The 26,780-nt window shown below is 33.8% G+C and overlaps 1 protein-coding gene across 2 annotated transcripts in view; it reads right to left on the bottom strand.

Moving 5' to 3' along the window:
* LOC120413292 (uncharacterized) overlaps nucleotides 1-26,780 on the bottom strand; it is a 124,364-nt gene that overhangs the window by 59,478 nt on the left and 38,106 nt on the right. For both annotated transcript variants that reach the window (XM_052706251.1, XM_052706252.1), the window contains exons 3-7: nucleotides 25,689-25,872; nucleotides 16,894-17,424; nucleotides 10,903-11,158; nucleotides 10,442-10,836; nucleotides 5,683-6,088 (exon numbers count right to left, since the gene is read on the bottom strand). In XM_052706251.1, the coding sequence (XP_052562211.1) occupies nucleotides 5,683-6,088; nucleotides 10,442-10,836; nucleotides 10,903-11,158; nucleotides 16,894-17,424; nucleotides 25,689-25,872 (1,772 nt within the window). The remainder of the gene's footprint in view (nucleotides 1-5,682; nucleotides 6,089-10,441; nucleotides 10,837-10,902; nucleotides 11,159-16,893; nucleotides 17,425-25,688; nucleotides 25,873-26,780) is intronic.

The raw sequence follows: 26,780 nt of genomic DNA, 5'->3' as shown, positions 1-26,780 counted from the left end.
TCACGTCTGCCTCACCCTCAGGGCCCAAAAGTGCGCCAATTTCCTACCACTTATTTCCCCACTCAAACCGATCTCCGTCGTCAATTTCCTTCTCGTTTCTTCTCCTTTCATCGATTTCGGCCCAGGTCTCAATCAAACTGTTTCAACTTTTTTTTCCATCAAATTTCGATCAAAGTGCCCCTTCGGGCTTGCTCACAATTAATTAACCAGCAAAAAATCGGCCCGCGTAATGAGCGCTGATTGGGCGCGGAATTTTACGAGACTCTCACGCAGCTTTTTTTTTCTCTCTCGGTGTCTAACCGTTTTTCATTGAGGGTTTTTTTTTTATTTCTGCGTTCAATTTCACACCACGAGCATTTGGGGGGGAGAGGGGAGGGGTGCTGAAATTTGAAACCTCCGAAAATTGATGCTCGTGAGATATGGACTAGATTTCCACGGCAGGGATAATTTGATGGTGGGAAAAAATTAGGTTGGATGATTTGTCGGACTTGAAGCAGCAAGAAATATTGAAGTTTAGTTTGAAGAAAAACGTCAAAATTTGGTTATATTTAGTTCCAATTGTTTAGAGAAAATATTTTGAGCAAGGTTTTCTTTTAACATTAATATTCATAAATTGGAACAATGAAACTGAAAACTTTGGAAATCTGGCAACCCTGTCATAAATTATCTCCACTTAGCAAAGATAAATCGAACGGTTCATGCAGACGTTGTAAGTTTATATTAACGTGACTTTCAGTATTTAATATTTTTTTAAATTTATTTTTCTAATTATTTATGAAATTTGTAGATCTGGCAGCCCTGTCATGAAATATCGCCACTTCAACCGGATTTGAAGTTTTGGAGGCATCGACTGGTTTTCGGCAGTTCCAAAATTTTAATACAACATTTTAATTATTTTTTTTTTAAATTCACCTCTCGATCATCAACACTTCACCAACGTTAATTAAAGTTTGGTAGTTCAATTGCCGCAGTTGCTAGTTTTTAGCTTCCCCCTCAATACAATGCCCAAATTTCGCATGCCCGAAAATGTTTCCAAGCTGTTTTTCCATTCGTAAATTTGTTCAATTTCACTTGCAGCTTGGTTAAATAACTCCAGCAGAGGAAAATGTATCAATCAGGCTCAATAAAAACAGATTACTAAATTTGGTGTATGATTTCATCGTCGAGAGGTGGCTGCAATTGCTGCCTCAACGTATACAACCGGTTTATTTTTATTAGCTTGTGCTGAGAAACCGAAATTTGCCTACATAATAATATCATCTTAAGGTGCGAGTCATCATTATTTTTTTTCGGCGGTTGGCTCTTTAAGGTTGCCGCAAATCTCGCCGCAAACACAAGTAACATCAATAAAATGCATTACGTTATACCGACGACTCGAAACTCCAAACTCGGATCGGTTGTTTATGCTCGGTAACCAATCTCTTAAAAGTCCATCTCTCAGCAGAAAAATTGTTGGTGGTAGAAGCAACTAGCAACAACAAAAAAAAACAAAAACATCCATCAAAAGATTGGTCTAGAAATAACAATAACACAAAAATTGACGACTAGTACCACCGCTAGACTCTCTTTGTGGATTATGTGATCGGCGGACCTCACGTGGTGGTGGGTCTCCTCATCGGGGCGTTTTTGTTTTTGTGGCTCCCTTCTATAAAAAAGTGAACAAGAAAGAAAAAAAACACGATAATAATCGGTTACGACTAGCGAGGCTTCGACCGACTGACTGGCTTGGCAGCAGTAGGTCTCAAGATGAAAAGCCGCTGATTGGTTTTTATTGCTGATATGTGATGGCGACCCCGAAATCGCAATTGGGTGATCTGATGGGACGCGATTGTTCCAGTTTTTTTTTTGTAGGTCCCTAGGCAGTGGGTTACAGGTTGCAAGTGCAGTTCGATTGGACCTTTTTGTTGAATTTTAGGAAACATTCCAGAAATTTAAAAACCTGCTGCAAACTAAAAGCTTTATTCGTTTCGTTAAGAAATTTGATCAAATTATTTACATCTTGGTACAAAATCTAATACCAATTATTTCAAAAATGGTCGTAAAGCTTGCTTAAGGCGTATCCCACACCTTTTACTTCCCCTAAAACTATCAACTCCAAAGGAAAGTGGGTTTTATTTCCAAATAACAAGTGTTAGATCATCTGAGCGAGAAAATTAACACATTTCCATGACGAAGTCCAGGCCGCAATCAGCTTAAATCAGCGTTTATTGAAGAGGACCAAAATGATTATTTTATGAACAAATCGCATTTTTTTTGTTGTCTAAAAACAGACTTTTAAAATGTTTAAACATTAAGATTGACTTTGTTTAATCTGCATTTGCAATCGAACCATTGGGAACTTGGGAAAAGTAAGCAGTATAATTTAGCCCAAATCGGGTCAAATTTGTTAAGAATGATTTTTTTATTTTTTTCAAGAATGTTGACACGTTACAACCCGGATTCGGTGCAAACCGGTACCGGTAATTTGAACCGGTACAACCAATTCAGTTCAAATTAGTCAAAAATATTTTTTTTAAGGTTAGGTATATCAAGAATTTCAACACTTCGCGCGACATAGTTTATATTACAAACTCCAAATCGGCTCAAACCGGTACCGGTTATTGAACCAATTCGTTTCAAATCTGTCAAAGTTAGATATTTTAAAATTATTTGAGAATGATGTTGACTCCTCAAATATGATGGTTTCTTTGACCATGACTATTTTTTGTTAACTGAGGCCGTTGGTAATATTTTTCAAAATTTATATCGCCCTACTTTTCCTAAATTTGTTCGAAAAATCGAGGGGGCAAACATTTTTTTTCAACAGATTTCAAAATTTTATTAAACTGTGAGCAACTTTATTTTTATTGTGTGTAATTTCTAAGTACAGTACCACAATATTTGATATTTAGAAAAATAATGCTTTTTAAAACACTTTTTCATTCAAATGTTGAAAACATGGCTTGTATTTTAAATTTAGGAAAAACTAGAAATTTCTCAATTTTTTTGATTTCAGGAATCTTTAAAATTCTAAAGTTCAACAAACTCTAAATTTCTTTAAATTCCTAAAATTTCAAAAGCATATTCCGAAAAAAAAGAAAATAGGAAAAATATAGAATTATACAAATATAAGAATTTTCAATAATTTCTGTAATTGATGGATTTTTTTTATTTTAATGATTTTAGAAATTTATGCATTATTGGAATTTTAATATGTTTTTAAATTTCCGGAATTTCAGGAATTTAAGGAAATTTATAAATTTCTGTGATTTCAGGAATTTATTATTTTTTAATTTCAGAAAATTCTGAGATTTTTGGAATTTTAAGATTAATTGTCATTTTAGATTTTTAAGAATTTCTGGAATTTTATAAACGGCCTAATGAATTTCAATTGGAATTTAAGGAATTTTGTGAATTTCTGTGATATTAGGAACTTATTATGTGATTTTGAAAGCTAAATTATATTTTTTATGAATTTTGGAAATTCTGAGATTTTTTGAATTTTAAGATTTTCTTGCCATTTCCGATTTTGAAAAATTTGCGAAATCTCAGAAACGGCCTTATTTTAAAAATAAGAAAAAATTATGTTAATTAATTCGAAAAATTGTACAGGGAGAAACACATTTTGACATTTTTTTTACATTTACAGAATTTCAAGAATTTGTGTAGTTAAAATATTTTTTTGGAATTTTAGAAAATTCTGAGATTCTTGGAATTTTAAGTTTTTTGCCATTTCAGATTTTTTAAAATTTCTAGAATTTTGGCCTTATTTTAAAAATGAAAAAAATTAATGTAAATTATTTCAAAAAATAGTAAAGGGAGAAACATAATTTGACTAATTTTATTTTTTTTACATTTACGAAATTTTATAAATTTGTGTAATTTAAAGCTAATTTTTTTTAATTTTTGAAAATTCTGAGGTTTTTGGAATTTTAAGTTTTTTTTTTGCCATTTCAGATTTTTAAGAATTTCTAGAATTTAATTATTTTTCAACAGATTTTTGATCCTCAAAAAGCATTGTAAAGAAGAACTCTTAAAATTTAAAAAATAAGGTTGCAAGTTCTACTTGTATTCTTTGACTTTGCAAATGTTTTAAAAAAAATCTAAAGGCACTAACATTTCCTAATGTATGCAGTGATTTTTGTAATGGCCCGGACTATGATTCAAAACATTTTTCTACAATTTAAATAACAACGGTATCGTTCTATAGCCGAAAATGTGAGTAACAAGTAAAAAAAAGAATGAGTGACTGTAAAAACATGAAAAAACTAAGAAAAAGAAGGTGGTAGGATAAGCCAAATACTATCAAAACAAACATAAACTGAATATGAGACATGCAAATAAAAATACTAAAAATTAAACAAGAAAAACAACAATCAAGAGAAGTAAAGTTTTTAGTAGAACAAAAGCTGTTAAAAATTACCTTCTCAATACGGGAAAAATGAAAAAAAAAATCAAAAAGATGTTTGCATTAGAGGGAGCCTGATCTCTTTAAATATATTTTCAAAGTTTAAATAATCAAGATCAACACTTCAAAAGTAGCGAAAATTAACTCTTACGCCCTTTTGAAACAAACATTTTTCTTGAAGTGATCAGGAGATTTTACGAATGATCGGTATTTGAAAATTGGTTGTCGTTTGGGTAACACTTAGAAAACTTCAAATAATTAAGCATTTATTGCAGATAGTTAAATTTATTAAAAACTGTACGTGTGTCTTCTTGAGATCACGGATTATGACAACCGGTTTCCGGTCGTGGATGTCAACAGGATGACGACAAGTGTCGCTCATCCAGGGTCGCATCCAGGGTTGTTCCTAGGGGTCCAACACATGTAATTGTATTTTTATACTTGAGGGGCTGCATTCAGTAACGAAAAGCCTAATTTTTGATATTTTCGCAACTTATAACACTTTGAAATAAGTACTTTTTGAAAAGTTATGTAAAAACTACATTTGTGTAAAATTCGATTTATATAAAAAAAAATCAAAATTTCATCAAAAAATCATGAATCAGCGAAAAAATACATTGTAACATTATAAATTGTTTCTAAAAAGGTTGGACAAATTAAACAAAATTGAGAAAATATTCAAATTGAAGGTCAAGATGTTTGAATGGAAAAATGTTAAAAATTAAATAAATCTACCTTTAAACAGAACATGTCAGACACGAGAAAAAAATATTCTTGAAAACTTGAAAGTGAATGTTAGGGGGGATATGGGGAGAAGCCTATCTCGCCAAGGGAAACGGTAAAAGGACCAGTACCCTCCCGAAGTCGGCGCCCCTGCTAGTGACCAATTTGTTCAATTTTCGAACTGACCTTCGATGAAAGGAAGGACTGAAGAATTCATCGAAGAAGGAATATGAGAAATCGGAGATAGAAAATTGATAGACGTTTGTAGTTTACAGATTTTTTTGAATTTTCCATTAAAACAAACAGAAAGGCTTTAAGCAAAAGCTTCCAGACTAAAAGCTTAAACCACTTCAACCCACAACCAACTAAGAGAAAAAGAAAAGAAAACTTTTTCATACCAAGCTTCCAATCATCAAAAGCTTTTCACAACATATCGAAGCAAGCTTTATGGCAAAGCTTCACTCCTCGCAGATCTTCAAACGATCACCCACTTCAACCCACCACCCCAAAAGAGAAAACTCAAAAGCTCCCATTTTCCTTTCATCGACGATCAAAAAGCTCAACAAACTCACCTCGTCCGTCGTTCATCGATCCGCTGCGCTTCACATTTTTGCTGCTGCTCGCCCCACTGTTGCTCCTCTCAACCCCTCCCCCATTTGCGATCGCAGCGCCACCATTCGGCAGGGAGTGACGCTGCGCCAGTTTGGTCCGCTCGTGGGTGTCCTCCGGCGAGCAGACACTCTCGTACGCGTTGTCGTTGTTCCGCAGGTCGGCGGCTGCCGTCTGCCGGCTGCCGGACGACTTCTGCTGGCTTCCGTTGGCTTTGCCGAGGTTTGTCGTTTTGTAGTTTTTCGGCAGATCGTACGGCCGATGCTTGCCGTTGGATTGTTGCTGCTGCTGCTGTTGTTGCTGCAACTGTTGCTGTTCGTACAGGTTGTTGCGTTTGTTGATGAGCATTTGCTCCTTGTTGCTGACAGTCTGGAAGTTGGGAGGAAAATATTAGAAAATATAAACAAATATAAATTTGTCGAGTTTTTGATAATCAGCGATTCTCTCTGAAATCGCATGATTTCATGATTTTTTTTTATGTTTTTTTAAATGATTTGTTGGAATTTGAATATTCGAAAATATGTGTCTCTAGAAGGAATCTTTATAATTTGCTTATTCATTCGGAACAGTCGTTAAAATTTAGCACTGCAAAAAATACAAATTGAAAAAAAACTTTTAAAATGATTTTCCTATAAGCCTTCATTTTTAACTGACGATAGCTTGGCGACTATTGGTTCGACTTTCAATTTTAAAAAGTGAAATCCTTGTGAATTTCTTCAATTATCAAAAAAAAAAACAATCTTTTAGACTCGCCCATCACCGATTTGACCCAAACTTGGAAGGAACGTTCATCTCGATAGTCAACAGAAATCCCAAGTTTATATATATCGAAATATCTCTCTATTTTTGGCTTCGTATACTTTTACGGAGCTTTTCTAAAAAGAATATTTTTCTTCTTCTCATATACTTTGGTGTACACTAAAAAAACTTTCTTCACATTGCATTTTACAGGAAAATGTCCAAGGAATTCAATAGAAATGAAATTTAAACCGTCAAATGACACCAAAATTGTTTTTTTACACTTTAACTTTTAAAATGTGGATTTGACTCATTTCTATTTTTTCACAGATTTCATTCAAAACAATACATTTTTGTATGGAGCGTGGACAATCGCCAACTCCCCCCCCCCCCCCTTCCTTATGGTGTGCACGTGGTTTATGGATGGCCCCTAAAAATAGTATTGTAATACGTGTTTCAACGTTTCTAAGTAGTTTACACAGTAAAAAAATGTGTAAATTTAGAAGGTTGAATATTACCTTTTTTATGATGTAATTTTACCTCAATTTAGAGCATGAGCATGGTTGACTGCCAATGAGCTGCTACTCCGTTATTGACAGATCAGCTGAAGTTAAACAATGAATCAAAAATGATTAGTGGGAGCCAACCATCCGTTCACTGTTTAACCTCTGAAGATCCCTACTTTATTAGTCAATACCGGCGCCCTCCCAAGAAGCCTGCAGTTCAACGAAAGGGAGGAATGTTAGTCCGATAGTTGAAGTTGCAGACTCATCAAGGACACAGTTTTTCGCTATATACTTGTTGATACCGCTTGAGACCGTTGAATCCACAGCATCTCCTTCAAGCATCACGTGATTATTATTTTTTGGGTTAGTAGGATAAGGTATTGGCTTTTCGATGCCTCCCGAGCTACGATGCTATGGGGAGGACTTTCATAACAGACCCGTCGGCGAGCCTTCCGAGCAACGATGCTATGGGAAGGTCTTTCTGGTTAACACACAAAATCACTCACTCACAGTTATTTCACTCCACTATTAATTAATCCAAAACGTCAGTGCGTCTTTCGATCATTATATAGAAATGGCTTTTTCACCATAAAAAATAAAACCTTATTCGAAAAAATTATACACAATTTACCCGACACCGTGCCTTCCGATCAACGATGATATAGGAAGGGCTTTGGAAATCACAAAACAATTAATTAAGATCACAAAAAAAATCACAAAAAACACCAATTACTCAACGCCCAAGACACAAATAATCCAGTAAGGCATGCTATTATTCGATTACCACAATCACTCACTCCATACGAACAGCGGCACAAAAGCACACAAAAAAATTAACCTGAATAATCACGACTTCGCGTCCTCACTTCCAGTGCACCAATCACTTTTAAGAAATTTCTAGGTTGTGCAAAAAATCTTTAACCGAGTTATGATTTTTTGAATCAATACTGATTTAAAAAAGAAATCGAAATATTGGTCGCAAACATTTTTCAACTTCATTTTTCGATGTAAATCGAATTTGCAATCAAAAATAATTTAGTGAAATTTTGATACAGTGCACCGTTTTCAAGTTAATGCCATTTTTAGGTAACTTTTTTGAAAATAGTCGCATTTTTTCATTTTTTAAATTAGTTCACATGTTTGCCCACTTTTGAAAAAAAAATTTTTGAAAAGTTGAGAAAATTTTCTATATTTTGCTTTTTTGTACTTTGTTGATACCCTTAGTTGCTGAAAAATTGCCATGCAAAGGTTTAAAAACAGGAAAATTGATGTTTTCTAAGTCTCACACAAACAGCCCACCATTTTTCAATGTCGATATCTCAGCAACTAATTGTCCGATTTACTATGTTAAAATAAGTAACATTCGTAAAATTCTTATCGAAAACAATATTTTCAAAAAATTTAAACCGAGACTAACATTTCAAAAGAGTATAATATTGAATTTTTGGCCCTTTTAAAATGTTAGTCTTGATTTGTTGATTTGGAAAATATTGGTTTGGAAAAGATCGGAAAATTTCACGAATGTTTTATATTTTTACATTGTAAATCGGACAATTAGTAACTAAGAGTCGTATAAAAAAAAGTTCAAAAAAGCAAAAAAGAGAATTTTCTCAGCTTTTCAAAAATATTTTTTTTTTAATTTCAAAAATATTTTTTTTCTAAATTGGGCAAACATGTGCACTTAAAAAAAATGAATAACTGCGTTCTGCGACTATTTTGAAAAAAGTTACCTAAAAATGGCTATAACTTGAAAATGGTGCACTTTATCAAAATTTCACTAAAGTACTTTTTGATTTCAAATTTTGATTTTACATCGAAAAATGAAAATTTTTTTAGACCTATATTTAGATTTTTTTAAAAAATCAGAATTGGTTCAAAAATTCATAGCTCGGTCAAAAATTTGTTGCCCGTTCTGGAAATTTATGAAAAGTTGGCATTTGATGTCCCCTAAAACATATTAGGAAACAAAATAAAAATTGTGTTTTTTTTTGCAAATCAAGTTTTAGTGACAAAAAGTGAAATTGTCTTCTTTTTGATTGTTGAGCTAAAGTATGATCCCTAAACTACTCTAAATTCATTTAAAATTTTTAAATCCAAGATGGCGGCCAAAATGGCGGTGGTGAAATATTGAAAATATACTATTTATAATTTAATATGCATTCAACAATTCAAATTTGACTAAAATGGGGTTGCAGAACTCAAATTTGATGTTAAAAGAAAGAAAATAAAAAATACGAAAAAAAAATTCCTGATTTGAAAAAAAACCTTCGGATAATCGAAACTTCGGATTATCGAGGCTTCGGATAATCGAGTCTGGACTGTATATCATTTTTGTATGAACAGCTGCCAAATTTGTATGGAAAATTATTTGGACAAACTAATGATGCAATGATGCTCCGTTGGGCATACCAAAGACACAAAAGAAAAAATTAGCCGGATAAAAAAAATACCAAAGGTAAAAATAAAAAAATACCGATTTCGTAGAGAATTGTTCAAAATGTTTGGGGGAAACATCGCTTTAGGACATCAATGGCAGATGGCGCAGGTCTCACCCACATTTGTCCAAGTATAAAATTCTTGTAGAAAATTCAATCATAGCATAGCATAGCATTGGTGTCTACCCGTAGTTGCTACTCTGTTATTGACCAGGACCTCCAAGAATTGCTCCGTGGACCACAGATGAAGAGTAGGAACCAATCATCACCACTTCGCAACTTTCAAATGTCCCTATCATGCTAGCCAATCACAGCGCCGGCCACGACCAGTGGTAAGACACGGGGGAAGTGGATAGGAATTTTAGTCCGATACTTGAGTGATGAAGACCGCTAAATCAGCTGCGTCTTCGACAAAGTATCACGTGAGGTTTGAGGGTGTTAGTAAGATGGGTGTGAAGCCGGGATTCACCGTGGTAAGTGATGCGGCCGGTCAAATCTAGTTATAGTCCTTAATTCTTCGTATGTTCTTGGATTCATTTTTGGAAGCTTTCTAATTCGGTTCACCAAGCTTTTTGTGGTGAATTCTGGTCGTGTTGAAAGTTCAATATTCGCCTAACAATTATGCAACCAGTGTCCTTGAATTCAACTTGCATCCAATATTGCATTTTCCTGTTCTTAGGTTCACACAGATTCCAATCAAGTTTCTTGGATTCTTATAGCATTCTTAATCCTAAGCTTCGATGGTCTGGTGGTTAGCATTTTTGTCTGCTGACCCAAAGGACGGGGGATCGAACCCCGCCGCGAGCTAATGAATTTTTCGTTCATATTCAAGTGTTCAGAATTATTCCTTCTTTCCATAATTTCTCGATAGGGGCAGATGGGAATCGAACCCAGAACCTTCCGCTTACAAAGCGAACAGCGTAACCATTCAGCCACGCCTACCCCCAAATTCTTGTAGAAAATTCAATCCTACACAAATTTCTCGAAGGTTTAGTTTGAATTTTCTGAATTGTTTCTTCCTCAAATGTTAGAACCAAACCTACCTGATTCGTCAACTGCATGATAATATCGTTGCTGCGATTCGAGCTCGCACTAGCGCTCCTGCTGTGCGACCCACTGTCCCGGGACCGACTCCGGCCCACGCCGTTCCGCGTCTTCGTCCCGTACCGAGCCTCCTCGCGCACCAGATAAATGTCCTCGTAGTCGTGGTCATGCGCCGACGCTGCAGCCGCCGACGACGCCTTCGAATTGCTCCGCTTCAGTTCGGGCGGTTTATTCCGTTCGATTCCCAACACGCTGCCCCGATCTCCTGCTCCCCCATTGTGATGGTGGTGCCCGTGCCCATTGTGGCCACCACCCGAGTTGGACGACGAAACCGAGAGGTCCTCGTCGGAACCGCTCGCAGCGCCACTGCTGCTCGAGTGGACCTCAACTTGCACTAAAAAAAAAAATCACAAAATTTAAGTTAAAAATCCACGTTACGGAATGTACGCTCCCGCCCTACCCGTCATCGCCCGCGAGTTGCTCGTCCGCTCGTCCTTGACGCTGCTGCTGAGGTCCGAGTCGAACAGGTCCTTGACGCGGTTGTAGATGACCTCCTGGGGGTCGTGCAGGAAGAAGGACTCGCCGGACACGCTGCCGCTGGGGCTGGGCGGCGTCGAGGAACCGTTGCGCATCGGGTTGATGTAGACGCCGTCGTTCGGGGGAACGGTGGTCGTGCCGTAGTAGCTGTCCGGCGATTGGCGCGTGTACAGGCCGTCCTGCGAAATGAGAGAGAATGGAGAGATGGTTTTTAATTATTTTTTTTGTCTTTTTTGTCAATTTTTTTTTCTTATAAAATTTTAGATTTTCTTTTCTCGATTTTTTGTTTTACGTATAAATTGACATTTGTTAAATATTATTTTTAAGAATCATTTGTCATATGGTTTTAGTGGCTAGTTTCATTTAAATTCGACCGTAAAGTTGTATTGCATTTGAAAAAGTAAATTGAAACAAATTGCCTTCCATAATTTGATTGTCGAGCTTAAGTATGAACCCAAAACTACTCAAAAGTGATCAAGAATTGTTCGAAATTCTCAACACCATGCCAGTCGCTCCCATCTCGACCTTACACCAGGGACAAGGATAGGGGATTTGGAAACCGGCAATTGTTGATGGTCCACTTTTTTAAGAGGATAAGGGAAAATCTCCATAGTATCCACAAGTAAGTTTAGGGTGCCCAGAATAAGGGACTTTTTTTCAAACCCTCGCTCCACAAGCTGAACATTGTTCCTTGAGCTATTTTAGGACTCTGGGCCAAATATGAGCAAAATCGGTCAACATTTACCCATCGCAAAGTGGTCCCAAACCGAAATCTAGCGTGACAAAATTGATAGCGGCCACACGTTAAGATTTAGAGCTTTGGTGTCTTCGGGACAAATGATCAGGGCATCTTATGGTATGGTGGACATTAGGGTGGGCCAAATTTTAGGGTGGTTCAGAATTTTCATTTTGGCGGGATGACGAGATAGCGCTTTGGTGTCTTCAGAAAAGTTGTAGGGAACACCATTCTGAGCAACTTTGCTATCTCCAAACGGGAAGTTTTTAGAGCCATTTTTGTGATTTAGGTTACGGTGCTAATGAAAAAATTAGTTTTTTGAATTTAACAACTCAAGCTTATGATTCAGTGAGTTGGTGTCTTTTAGACATTTGTAGAGCTTATCAAAACACACATTTATCTTCCAAGAGAGCGAAAATCGGACCTTTTAAATTAAAGTTATAGCCAAAATACGACGAAAAAGACGCCATTTTAAAATGTAAATAACTTGAAAGGTTGTGGAGTTTGACCTCGCTCTTGAAAGCATCTGAAAGTTCACATTATATAGTACATTTGCTGAAAATATCTCGGAAGTCTTTTTTGTGTAACTCATTTAATCTCAATTTGAAAATTAGCATTTTTAAACCGTTTTTTGCCCTTAACTTTTGAAAAAAATTGTCCAAAATTCGTTTTTCAAGAATAAAAATGTTCATTTTGTCAAGTTCTACAATTGTCTAGAAAGGCCCGAAAATGTACTAAATGATCTAGTGGTTGTAAAAGAAAAAACAAGTTTTACCTGAAATATCTCTTGAAAGCATCTGAAAGTTCACATTATATAGTACATTTGCTGAAAATATCTCGGAAGTCTTTTTTGTGTAACTCATTTAATCTCAATTTGAAAATTAGCATTTTTAAACCGTTTTTTGCCCTTAACTTTTGAAAAAAATTGACCAAAATTCGTTTTTCAAGAATAAAAATGTTCATTTTGACAAGTTCTACAATTGTCTAGAAAGGCCCGAAAATGTACTAAATGATCTAGTGGTTGTAAAAGAAAAAACAAGTTTTACCTGAAATATTTCAAGAATCAACAAAATAAATAAAATTTATTCCTGAAATATTTCAGGAATAAACCTGTTTCTTTTTTTACAGTCATCGTCCAAAAATAGACCCTATAGGCGTCGCTATTTTTAGACCACGTTTCCACATTTTCTCCATCGAAACCGACTACTTTATCGACTTCATTTTGCTGGGCGAGATAGGACACCGTCAATTTTTAGACGATGACTGACCCAGATGGCAGCACGATGTAACGTCATCCCCCTATTGAATGTTTACAAAAAAAAACGAGTCGGTAAGACTGTTTGTTTTGCAGGGTGGCCAATCAAATCCTATTTTTGAATTCCCGACTTTTGCGGAACTTCAAATAATAAAAATTTCTCACCCAAAAATGATTTCAAAAACTGTTTATAAAAAAAGTGCATCTACCACCAAACAAAATTTCTAATTAATTTAAAAAAAGACAATTTATTGACAATTATAGTAAGAATAATAATATTAGGCACTCGTAATTTTGCGTAGTTTCAGCAAAGAAGAAACCTTAAATAATAAAAAATACATGATTTTATAATTCACTTTAAACATTGACAAGTTCATGACAAGTTTTCCATTAAATGTTGTGTAGTTGAAAATTAAGAAGAAACTTACTCATAAAATATATTTGTAATGGCCAAAATTAAAAAGAAAAGATTTTGTTATCACTACTACAATTTCAATATTTTCTCGATTTTTTCAAAAAGCAAACAAGTTTTTAAATCAAATTTCAATAAACACGAGAAACGTTTAGATTTCTTTTGATAGTCAAGTTTTCCGATAAATGAAAATCAACATTTATCTACATTTGCTTAATCCAATTCAAAATTGTTGAATGGCGGGCCAAACGTGAAAAAATATTGAGAAAAATGAAATTAAAAAAATCACAGTTAGTTGGCACATTAAATATTGGAGAACAGAAAATTGCATTTTTCCCATCAATTGATTCAAAATTCAAATCAGCAGAACCAAAAAAATACCTTAAATTTGTTTTGCTAAAAGTGCCCAAAACAAATTGAGTGTATTTGAATTAAAAAAAAAATAAAACCATTAAAAATTTAAATTGAAAATTGAAAAAAAATGTCACAAAAATATCCAAAATAGAAAAAAATATATAAAATAGTTTATAAACGAGTTTGGTGGATTTCAGGCCCATCCCGACATTTTGACAAAAATTAAAAAAAAATAAAGTTTTTTTTGCGAATTTTGACGAATTCCAGAATTTTGTCCGACTTTACCGAATTCCCGCCTTGAGTGGCCACCCTGATAAGACTTTTTGAAATAGTTTCGCAATAGGGACGTGGCGTTACATTGTGCTGCCACCTGGTTTTTTTAAGCGCAAGAGTGTAAAAGTGCTGAGTCATCGTCTAAAAATAGACGGCGTCCTATCTCGCCCAGCAAAATGAAGTCGATAAAGTAGTCGGTTTCGATGAGAAAAAGTGGAAAACGTGGTCTAAAAATAGCGACGCCATCCCCCTATTATACTGAAAATTATGCATGAAATTTAAAATATATTTTTTATAAAAAAAACTTTATATTATGCAGTATTTAGCCTCTCATAATTTTTTGTAGTAAAATAATATTTATCTATACCTAATAATTTAATTGCATTGAATTATTTTATTTTCGTATATCTTTAGGTTTTTTACAAACCACTAGTTAACCAGGTAACATTCCATTCCATCTTCAGATTATTCGAAATTTTTCCAAGATTTTTTATTTTGTATTTTTTGATTTGAATAAAATTTTATGGGTTGGTTATAGAAAATGGGCATTAGGGTGACAAGAAATTTTTTAAAATTTTGTGAAAATCTTAAGAACTGTTTGAATTATTTAGGTAACAATAAGTAACTGTGCCATTTTTCAGCCAAATCGGTTTAGGTTTAAATTGATCGCTGAAGTTTGTATGAAAAAAAATTGCAAATGTATGAGGAAAAGTTAAAATTTCAAAATTCCACCAAAAGGTGGCGTTAAATGTGTCGGACCATTGTCAAGTGTGGGATTCTTATGTAAAATTTGATGACAAACAATTTTGTCCAGGACCGCAAAACGACCGCGATTTAAAGAAGATGTTTTCGATCGATTTGGGGTCTTCGACAAAGTTGTAGATTATAATTAGGACTTTTCAGGAAAAAAAAAACAGAAGCACGAAAAAACCTGAGTTTTTGTTTTTTTGAAATTTAATAAATTGAGCAGTTCTCTACGGAATCGGTCTTTTTTCTTTAATTTTAATTTTTGTATTTTGTAATCCGGCTGAAACTTTTTTGGTGCCTTCGGTATGCCCAAAGAAGCCATTTTGCATCATTAGTTTGTCCATATAATTTTCCATACAAATTTGGTAGCTGTCCATACAAAAATGATATGTGCAAATTCAAAAACCTGTATCTTTTGAAGAAATTTTCTGATCGATTTGGTGTCTTCGGCAAAGTTGTAGGTATGGATATGGACTACACTGAAAAAAAAATTATACGCGGTAAAAATTTTTTTGGTGATTTTTAATTTAACTTTTTGTCACTAAAACATGATTTGCAAAAAAAAAATATTTTTTTTTTTGATATATTTTAGAGGACATAAAATGCCAACTTTTCAGAAATTTCCAGAATGGGCAAAAAATCATTGGCCGAGTTATGATTTTTTGAATCAATACAGATTTTTTCAAAAAATCGAAATATTGGTCGCAAAAATTTTCAACTTCATTTTTCGATGTAAAATTGAATTTGCAATCAAAAAGTACTTTAGTGAATTTTTGATAAAGTGCACCATTTTCAAGTTATAACCATTTTTAGGTAACTTTTTTGAAAATAGTCGCAGTTTTTCATTTTTTAAAATTAGTGCCCATGTTTGCCCACCTTTGAAAAAAATGTTTTTGAAAAGCTGAGAAAATTCTCTATATTTTGCTTTATTGAACTTTGTTGATACGACCCATAGTTGCTGAGATATTGCCATGCAAAGGTTAAAAAACAGGAAAATTGATGATTTCGAAGTCTCACCCAAACAACCCACTATTTTATAATGTCGATATCTCAGCAACTATTGGTCCGAATTATAATGTTAAAATACGAAACATTCGTGAAATTGAAATATTTTCAAAAATTTAAAATCAAGACTAACATTTCAAATGGGCGTAATATTGAAAGCATGCGACCTATATTTCGATTTTTTGAAAAAATCTTTATTGATTCAAAAAATCATAACTCGGTCAAAGATTTTTTGCCCATTCTGAAAATTTCTGAAAAGTTGGCATTTTATGTCCTCTAAAACATATAAAAAAAAATGAAAAAAATTAAAAATAGTGTTGTTTTGCAAATCAAGTTTTAGTGACAAAAAGTTAAATTAAAAATCACCAACATTTTTTTTTACCGTGTATCATTTTTTCAGTGTAGTCCATATCCATACGTACAACTTTGTCGAAGACACCAAATCGATCAAAAAATTCCTTTAAAAGATACAGATTTTTGAATTTTCACATATCATTTTTGTATGGACAGCTGCCAAATTTGTATGGAAAATTCAATGGACAAACTAATGATGCAAAATGGCTTCTTTGGGAATACCGAAGGCACCAAAAAAGTTTCAGCCGGATTAAAAAATACAAAAATAAAAGAATTGCTCAATTGTTAGTTAATGTCAAAAAGGCATTAAAATTTAGGATGGTGAACAATCTGGTACCGGAGACATGGATTTTTTAAAGTGTGATTTTGGGAAAAATCGAAAATATTTTCATCCAAAATTTCAAAAATCGAAAAAGATTTAACAATTTTGTTAATTTTGTTGTGGTTCGTTTTTATTTTACATGACTTCATTGGTCGAACTGCTGGTTTCAGGGATACAGCCTCTTAATGTTGATTTTCTATGAAGAATTTGTGATTCTCAGTGTCATCTAATTAATCATCCGATCATCCGAATGTTGAAAATTGAAAATTCATGATATTATTCTATTCTGTATCAATAATTTTAAAGTTTAAGATTTTTAGATCAACATATAAAAAAAGTCCAAAATTAGTGTTTTTTTTTTGGTTTAAAACCAAAATGGTACAACAAAATTCTATAAAATTGCACTAAAATCACTTTCTTAATATTAATTGAATGTAGTATCATCGATTGACTCACCTTCGTTTGCCGAATCGTCGGCGGATGCAGGTAGAACGGCTCCGAGTCGGAACTTCCCGACGACGACTTGGACATCATCGTGTTGTTGTTGTTGTTGCCGCTGCTGTGATGATGCCCGGACACCACCGACGACGCCGACTTGTTCTTGCTGTAGTGACTGCTGCTGTGATGGCTGCTCTGGTGATGCTTCTTGGAGATTCGCTTCTGCTGCTGCACGGGCGTCACGGATTGTGGCGGTGGAATGACCGCGGCCAGCTGCTGGTGCGACCCGTACAGGTCCTGCCGGTGGTGACCTTTGCCGTAGTCCGGCGCCGGTTGCGTTCCGTGCTGGACCAGGGCGTTTAAACACTCGACCTGCTGGTTCTCGGCGGCGTCGTTGATCGGACTCTTGCCGTACTTATCGAGGGACAGCTTGGCGCCGTGGCTGAGCAGCCATCGGACCGCGGTCAGGTGGCCCCGGGACGCGGCAAAGTGCAGCGGCGTGGCCCCGTCGCCGTCGCGCAGGTTCGGGTCGACGCCTTGATCTTCGACCTGTGTTTGAGGGTGGTGAAGTGGACACTTGTTAGTTAAAACTTTCTACAGAAAATCACGCTGATGACGATCTGCCAGTAACAGGGAAAAGAGGAGAAAAACCGTGACCAATCGCGAGCTACCTGCTGGTGCAACTGACTCAACCGCGCAAGAGACCTAGTTTTCCCTGGGCAAGGACCACCACGCTGGTGCACTTCTTGAGTGCGGCGCGCGCTGATCGTAAACCAACGGGAACGATTACGATCGAAAGAGAGCAGCTACCAACTAGTGGCATACTACAGGCAAGGGAAGCTGAGACCGATTGCGTCATGACGATAAACAAATTTCCACCCCGGGGGAGATAGAGCGAGCGAAAAGCAGGGGCCGTTTTAGTTTCGCGAAGAGGGGCATGGGCGTAGTGTCCGATTTGAACATTGAGTAATTCTCTACGTTTTCACGTATCGACTTTTCTTTATATTTTTTGAACAAAATGAAACATTGCCTAGAAGCTATTATGAATGATTAGTTTTTCCATACAAAATAAACAAATCTAAAATTTTTAAACATCAAAAAAAATCAAAAAGGAAAACATGTAAATTTTTTTTTGGGCCGTTGCAAAGTTTCTGTCGCCCCCCCCCCCCCTCCTTTCCCTTCAAAATTGGTCCAAAAAATCAGGGGGCAAAAAAAATATTTTTTTCAAAAAACTTAAACTTAATTTTAATGAAAATAAAACTCAAATTAAATGTAAACAATCTAAAACGCATTTTATTTTTGTATTGATAATCATATTTAGCATGTTTAGGCTGGATTTAAAATATTTGGATTTTTTATGAAATTCCAATGTACAGCACCGCAAAAACTTGATTTTTGGCAAAAAAATAAATTTTCGTCAATACTTAGGTAGATTGGAAACTAATGATTGCAAAACAACTGGACAGGTGTATAATGCATTTTTAAACACTGTTTTCATTGAAATGTTAAAACCGTGGCTCGCAAATTCATTTTTTTTGCCTCCTCCCTCGACTTTGGTCAGAGTCGAGGGACATAAACTTCAAAAAATATTTGCAACGGCCTTATTAAAACTTCAAAAAAAACTCAATAAATATGTATTTTGAAAAGAGATTTTCTGATCGATATGGTATCTTCAGCAAAGTTGTAGGTTGTTATTAGAGCACTGTAGAAAAAGAAAGGTACACGGAAAAAAATCCGATTGTTATTTTTTACCTTTTGTCACTAAAATTTTCTCAAAAAAAGTATTTCAATTAATTTTAAATTGTTTTCAAATGTTGCAGGGGCCCAAAAAAGTCATCTTTAAGAAAGAAATTGAAAAAAACGTAACACGGAAAAATAAACTTATGTAACTGGAAAGCTTTGCTCTTCATAAAAAATTAAAGTTATTTATGATAGCAAATTTCATTTTGCTTCCAAAAATGATTTCCGAAGTTTGTTAGACAAAGTTTTTTTTTATAGAAACATTTTTTCAAAACATTATTTATCGTGCCACATTTTACACCATCGTAAACTGGCTGCAAAACGTGGAACCGGACAAATAATTTTTTGAAGAAAAACATATTTTGGGAAAAAAAATAAAATGTGTCAAACAAACTTTGATAATTAATTTAAGAATCAAAATGAAATTTGCAATCGAAAATAATTATTGCACTGTTTTCGAGCTACATAATTAAGTTTTTTTAGTTATTTTATTTTATATTTTATATTTTTTTTTATTTTATATTTTTAAATTTATCCTGAAATTTCCCGAACATAACTTGAAACATTGCTGAAGACAATCAATTCAGACAAATTGATCAATATACTAAATTTAAAATCTAATGAAAATATTGCTAAATTATAGAGAATCACCATAAAACTTTATTTTAAAAGCAAAACATGATTAAATTTAAGTTCAAATAATGAAGATAAAATATTGAACAAAAAACAAGAGAACTTTATGTTTTTAAATTTGAATTTCAAAAATTAAACATTATTTGAATGTTCAAAAGATTCAAATACTTAACATTACCGTAGGTGCATTAACATAAAATATCGCGTCCAAATATTATGAATTCGATTTAAATATTTTTTTCTAACTTTCATTTGCAAATCTGGCTAAAAAGTATTAAATTTTTCAAGCCTGATTCTGAATCTTGTTTTTGTACTGTGATCTTAAAATTTCAGGAATAAAAACCGAATAATCATATTTCTTTTATGTTAAGCCCCCTAATATTCTTAATTTTTTTTCTCTGGGTGGCAAAAACTTTTCAAAATATTTGAAGTTATTTTTTTGACATTTTAGAAAAAAAAAAGATTTTATTACTCAATTATTGGTCCGAAATATAAAGGTACAATATAATTTAATTTACAAAATTAGGCCATAACATTGAATCTTTAACTGTTTTCAGATGCATTTAACGGTGCACACCAACCAGAGCTTTTGCACCCATTTTTTTGTTACAGACATTTTAGTATCGTCAAAACTACGGAAACTATCAATTTTTTTATTCATTTTCCTTAGCTACTATATCCAAAAAGATTTTTTTTTTTTTATAATCAAACTATTTTCGGATTGGGTCCGTAAGCTCAACAACTTTGGAATAAGAAGACAGCAACTTCCTTGGTTGCCGTGTACCCTTAAGGGAGCGTTCTTTTATTGCATAATGCAACTTTTTGGAAATTAAGGGATGTGAGCCAAAAGGTCATAAGGACAAAAAATGGAAAATGAACAAACTGCGAAAATCTTGACTTAAATGAAAATATTATTTGTATAATTTTTATAATTTATAATTTATTTTGAATAATTTTTGTGAGTTAAAAAATTAGCAGTTCTGCTGATTTCATTTTCATATTTCAGTAGTTTTTTTTTCAAGTGTTTCAAATATGAACAGTCCTTTAAAAAGTCGAATGAGATTTTTTTTAATCTATTATGATTTTGAATCATTTCATATTTTTTCCAAATTATTTATTCTTGTGATTTTCAAACATGAACCTGTTTACCAAAAGTTTTTCAAATCTAGAGTTTTTTTTTAAAAAAAAGGTCCTATAAGCTATTGTGTTTCATATGTTTATAGGACTTAATAAAAAAAAGTCTGGAAACGTTCCTGCAAAATCGAAGAACAAAAAAAATTTGACTAAAATTTAAATTTTCATTGGAAAAAAAAGGGAAAATCAATTGACAACTATTCAGAACACATTGTTTAATGCTTTTTACTGTATTTTCAATCAAATAAAGACTTAAAAATAATTTACAAATCTTGGATTTTGGACCACTGTAAATATGTTCATAAAATCAATGATATATTGAATATTTATGGTAGCATAACTGCAACGATGTTTGCAGCATTTTGAGATAAAAAAATAATCCAAATAATTATTATTATGGAAAATCAAGCTTGAAATTTACGTTGTTTTTATTTTTGTCCATTTAACCTTGTCCAACACCGAGGAAAAAAACTTTAAAACAATGTTTTACCAGCCTAATTTTTTTTTAAATTAAAAATATGTATATAGTTTTTTAAGCAAGAAGACGATTGAAAAAAAATGTGAAAAATATATTTTTTCCAATTAGTTTCTGTACTTTTATTTTTTTCTTTCTTTAAATTTAAACTAAATTAAATTTTTTAAATTCTTTTTCAAAATCTATTTATTATTCTTGTCTTATTTTTTTTGTGATTTTTTACATTATTTCAAATATAAGCAGTTCTTTAAATAATTTAATGAAAAAATATCTAAACTCAACATTCAATGTTCAGACCCCTGTAACACACTTTTCAAACGAATTCAAAAAAAATATATGTAGCGTTTCCCAATCACTATGCTAGTAAATCAACACAAGTTTAAAAATGTAACTCCAGTGGAATATGCAAAAAAAAGCTCCTGCACTAACATTCATCTCGATTACGGACTTCAAGTTGAAGCTTTATCCCGAATTTGTTCTTAATTTTGACAAATTTCCAGGTAAGTAATAAGCTCAGTTGTGATAAATATTCGGAAAAAAGTGAGTGTGGTTCAACGGCCGCTAAATTATTGAACTTGAATTGCTGATGATATTGATTATATCTGGTAAGTACAATTAGTTGGCTTAGCCTGGTAAGTACAATTAGTTGACCACATACTAACACCTGTCAATCTGTTACTAGATGTCAAATCTTCTTTAACACTCCTCCAAACTTCCTACGCCCATGCCCGTTTCCTTGTTTTTCCCCTAAAAGCAATCTCCCGATCACGTAGAACACACAACACTCCGTGGGCTTTTCCCCCCTCTTCTCGCACGAACCAGATCGTTCGTTAGCCATTTACTAATTTCTTTCGCTCTGCATATCTCCCCCTGCTGATGCACCACATTCACTCTATTGGTCAGTCCAACAACACTGCAGAAGCACTCGCGCTTCGCGGCTCAGCTTGGATGATCAAGTGCTATTTTCTGTACAGTTAGTTCTAAATTGCACGTATGTATGTATGTATGTATATTCGCAAAAACATCATCAAATCAGAGCGAAGAAGGTCTCTCTCTTCGCTCGATGTGGTCCAAGAGCTTGCGTTGAAGTCCAAAACGGTACACTTTGTACACCTGATCGTTGAACAACCGAGACTCGGACCTCGCGAGAGAGAGTGTGTGAGCTTGCGCTGTTGGGATGGCTCCAAACAAGAAATAAATTATGCTGGGTCTGCAATTTTCCTGATAAATGGTGTAGCTTAAGGCCGGTCGATGATTACACCAGGAGGAGATTCCGATGCGATTCGTGTGCTGCGGCTATCTAGGCTAAGCCATTGTTCTACACGAAGCCGTTTTTTTTTTTCGCTTAACGAGCGAGCGAGCAGTTAGAGGTGCTAAAAGTCGATCAGCGGAACTCGACAAGCTCTCCTGATCTGCCAGAATCGCTCACCTGATAAAAATTACTTATTGGCAACAATTTAACTCTCAATCACACTTTTATCACCCTTCTTCGAATCTCTAACGGTTTTCGCCGACGAGTTGCATTGTCGAGATGACAAAAATGGAACCTGCCCGGGGAGGCAGCGAAAAACTGGAGGCAATTTTCCCCCTCCCGAAGATTGACACTGAAAATGGCACATGGCAGAAACCGGTCCGGTCGGATGTCGAACTGATTATGATCCAAGTGGCCGCTCAGTGCAGTGGTTTGTCAACTCAACTTGCCCGGGGTCGGTTGATTTCCCACCAAGTGTAATTGGAAGTGTGCGGATAGCAAGTGATGGGACTCGCCCTCTCTGCCCTTCACGATCACGGATCACAAAGAAGTAAAAAAACCTAAAAATCCCTTAAATTAAAAAAAAAACACAAAGTGTAAGAGGTCGGAAAACGCCAAAACCTAAAAAAACGATTAAAAAAGTGGAACAAATAAACAAAAATCGAAGTGTTTGAAAAAGTAAAAAAAGAGAGCAAATAATAAAAATATTAACAAATCATGAAAGTCAAAAAAATAAATAAATAATAATAACTAACAAATAATAATAAAAAAAGTAAGAATCAGGAGAAAACTAACATAAGCAATGTCTGGAGATTAAAAAAAATAAAAAAATATATACAAATTGAAATAACAAGCCATGGTCTCAACATTTGAATGAAAAAAAGTGTTTTAAAATGCATTTTACAACTGCCCTGTTGTTTTGCAATCATTAGTTTTTAAAATATCCAAGTATTGAAGAGATTTTTTTTTCGCCGAAAAAAAACTTTTTGTGGTGCTGTACATTGGAATTCCACAAAAATTTAAAATATTTTTCATCGATCCCAGACATGCTAAATATGATTTTAAACACAGAAAAATGCATTTCTAATTGTTTTCAGTTGGTTAGACTTATATTTCCCTTAAAATTTAAAGTTTTTTCAAAAAAAATGTGTTTTGCCCCCTGATTTTTCGAACCGAGAGACCACCCATGGTTGTCCTTCTCCTAAATAAAATAAAAAACAAAACAGTATCAAAAGAATAAAAAGCTATCAAAAAATAAAAATAAATCAATGGAAAGTAAATTTAATGTATTTACTTTCCATTGATTGAAAAGGCCAAAAAGTCCGAAAGTCAAAAAACAAAAAAAAACGTAAAAAAACATAAGTATTTTTTTTTAAATAGCAAGGACAAAAAAATAAAGAAAAACAATATAAAAGAATGAAAATAATAAACAAAAGGAACAAAATGATACAAACGCCAATGCAAAAAATATATCAATACAAAACAAAATTTAGAAAAAAATACAAAAAAGCTTGACACAAACGACAAAAACGGATGAAATAAAATAAAATAAAATAAAAATGACGTAAAAATTGCAAATTAAAAGACAAAAATGATAAAAATTACAAAACATGACTACAATTACAAAAACACCTTCCAAATGTCAGAAATACAAAAAAAAAAACAAATCAGACAAAAACAAAAATAAAAAAATAAATTTAAAACGAGTAAAAAAGGAAGTAAAAAACTAAAATAAAGGTAAAAAAACAAAAATGTCGATTATCTTAAAAATATAAAATAACAATAATAAAAATACAAAAAACGACATTGACAAAATTAACGCAAATTGTCATTTTGTCTCACGTCAAAAAAAAAAAAGACAAAATGAGAAAAAACGGCAAAAATTACAAAAATTAACAAAAGTAAAAAATTACAAAAAAAGAATGAGTAACAAAACTACAAACATTGACAAAAACGAAAAAAAAATCAAAAATTGACAAATATAAAAATACAAACATGACAAAATGAAAAAATAAAAACAAAAATTAACAAAATTTCAAAAATGACTTTAACAAAATGGAAATAAAATAAAAGATAATAATGACAAACATTCCAAAATGTCAAAATTATCGAAATCGAGAGAAAAAAAATTCTAAATGGACTTGAAAAAATGTCAGAAATGACGAAATAAAAAAAAATTGACTAAATTTAAAAAAGGCAAAATAACTAAAATGACAAGATTGACAAAATTTCCAAAAAAAAAAATTAAAAATACAGAGAAAAACAAAAATGTTTAAATTAAAAAATTGACATTAAAACATAACCGACAAAATAGACTGCACTGAAAAAAATCAATATTAGGACAAAAATGATCAAGATGATCAAAATGGGCAAAATTACCAAAATTACCAGAATTACCAAATTTACCAAATTACCAAATTTACCAAAATTACCAAAATGACCAAAATAAAAAATGTCAAAACAATCAAAACGATCAAAATGACCAAAATGACGAAACTGGCAAAAATTATCAAAAAAAATCAAAATGACAAAAATGACAAAAATAACAGAAATTGACAAAATTGACAAAAATGACAAAAATGACAAAAATGACAAAAATAACAAAAATGACAAAAATGACAAAAATGACAAAAATGACAAAATTGACAAAATTGACAAAATTGACAAAATTGACAAAATTGACAAAATTGACAAAAATGACAAAAATGACAACAATGACAAAAATGATCAAAATGACCAAAATGACCAAAATGACCAAAATGACCAAAATGACCAAAATAACCAAAATCCCAAAATGACCAAAATGACCAAAATGATAAAAAATGATAAAAATGATAAAAATGACAAAAATGACCAAAATGACCAAAACGACAAAAAATGACAAAAATTACAAAAATGACAAAAATGACAAAAATGATAAAAATGACAAAAATGACAAAAATGACAAAAATGACAAAAATGACAAAAATGACAAAAATGACGAAAATGACAAAAATGACAGAAATGACAAAAATGACAAAAATGACAAAAATGAAAAAAATGACAAAAATGACCAAAATGACCAAATTGACCAAAATGACCAAAATGACCAAAATGACCAAAATAACCAAAATGACCAAAATGACCAAAATGACCAAAATTGACAAAATTGACAAAATTTGCAAAATGTGTATTTAAAACTAGGATTAAAAATAGGACATAAGTTGTAGTCTGTGCGGCGAGTGCCGAAGATGAAATAAATAAATATAAAATTGACAAAATTGACAAAATTGACAAAGTTGACAATATTGACAAAATTGACAAAATGATCAAAATTAAAAAAAAATATAAAATACCAAAACAATAAAATCAAAAAAGATTTTTTTGCAAATCAAAACATAACTTAAAGGCTTAAATTTACTTTTAAATATTCTGTTCCGATACTCAAATTGTCAATTTGTCCGCTATTTTTGAGAAAAAAAAGTTTTTTAACTTCCTCAAGCTTTCCGTGCAACTGGCCCCGGTTCTTGCTCACACTTTTCCACATTCTTCCAACCTTCATCATTACGCGCTATTGATTACAACAATGCGCTAACTCACCATCCACTTGAGGCAGTCCAGACAGCCCATCTGGGAGGCCGCGTGGATCGGTGCCATGCCGTCGCGGGCCCGCACGTACAGCGACCCGCCCGCCTCCAGGACTAGAAACTTGAGCACCTCGAGGTGGCCCTCCTGGGCCGCCAGGTAGACCGGCGTGACGTCGTTGTCCATCTGGGTGTTGGCGCTAGGGGGGAGAGAGGGAGAAAAGAGATTAGAATGATTTTGGTGAGTTTCCCTAACACGGACTTCAGAATTGATATACCCCTACTGACATAAAATGTTTCTGAAGTGAAATCAGTTTTTGAGCTTCTCAATCACGGACGTCAACATCGAGGTACCTCCTTCTGAACAAAGTGCAAGTGAGGTTAATGGGGTAAGTACAACAGTGTAGATTAAGGTTCGAGCAGCAAAACTGAGTAAGTACTAGTAGTTTTAAGGTTACTAACCTCTGTCAAACTGTCAAATCTGTCAAAATTACCTTCTAGGTTACTAACATGAATTGAAACTCAAAGCCGGTAGCCCCTTCCGGGAAACTTTCCCAAAAGTGAAAGCCCACTTGGGGATCCCGTCTCAAAAATAAATCACCCGTTCTAAGCTAGTTCCAGCAGGCCTTACGTTTTTCCTAGCCCATGTCCAGCAGAAATAGGTTAGGAAGTCACGGCTAGTGTCGGCAATTGCCGACGCGACTGCTCTGCCAAACACACTGGTTCAACTGGATTCTGGCCGGCACGGAGCGTTCACGTTCTCTTTCGATTCGAAGCCGGGCCGTAAGTGGCACATCAGAGAGGAGGAAGCAGAAGAAGAAGAAGAAGATATGTTGCATGTTTGCGCTGTGAAGAAGATATCGAACCGGAGAACAGGGGGGGGGAATGTTTTTGTTGCGAAATCAGGAAGGGGGGCTCCCTTTTTTAATCGTGTAAAGGCCGAGAAGTAGCGGTTATCTGGAGGAAAGCGAGTGTGTTATGGTGAATCATGAGCGGACGGGGAGTTATGATGAACAGTTTAACGATATTTTGCTTCTTCTTGTTTTTTTTTGTGGAATTGAGGAATTGAGCCGTGGCGGAACATGGCGAGAGTTAAAGTGTTTTGCCG

Source organism: Culex pipiens, chromosome 1, assembly GCF_016801865.2.
Source record: "Culex pipiens pallens isolate TS chromosome 1, TS_CPP_V2, whole genome shotgun sequence".
NCBI classification, from domain to species: domain Eukaryota; kingdom Metazoa; phylum Arthropoda; class Insecta; order Diptera; family Culicidae; genus Culex; species Culex pipiens.
This window is presented reverse-complemented; position numbering and strand designations above follow the sequence as displayed.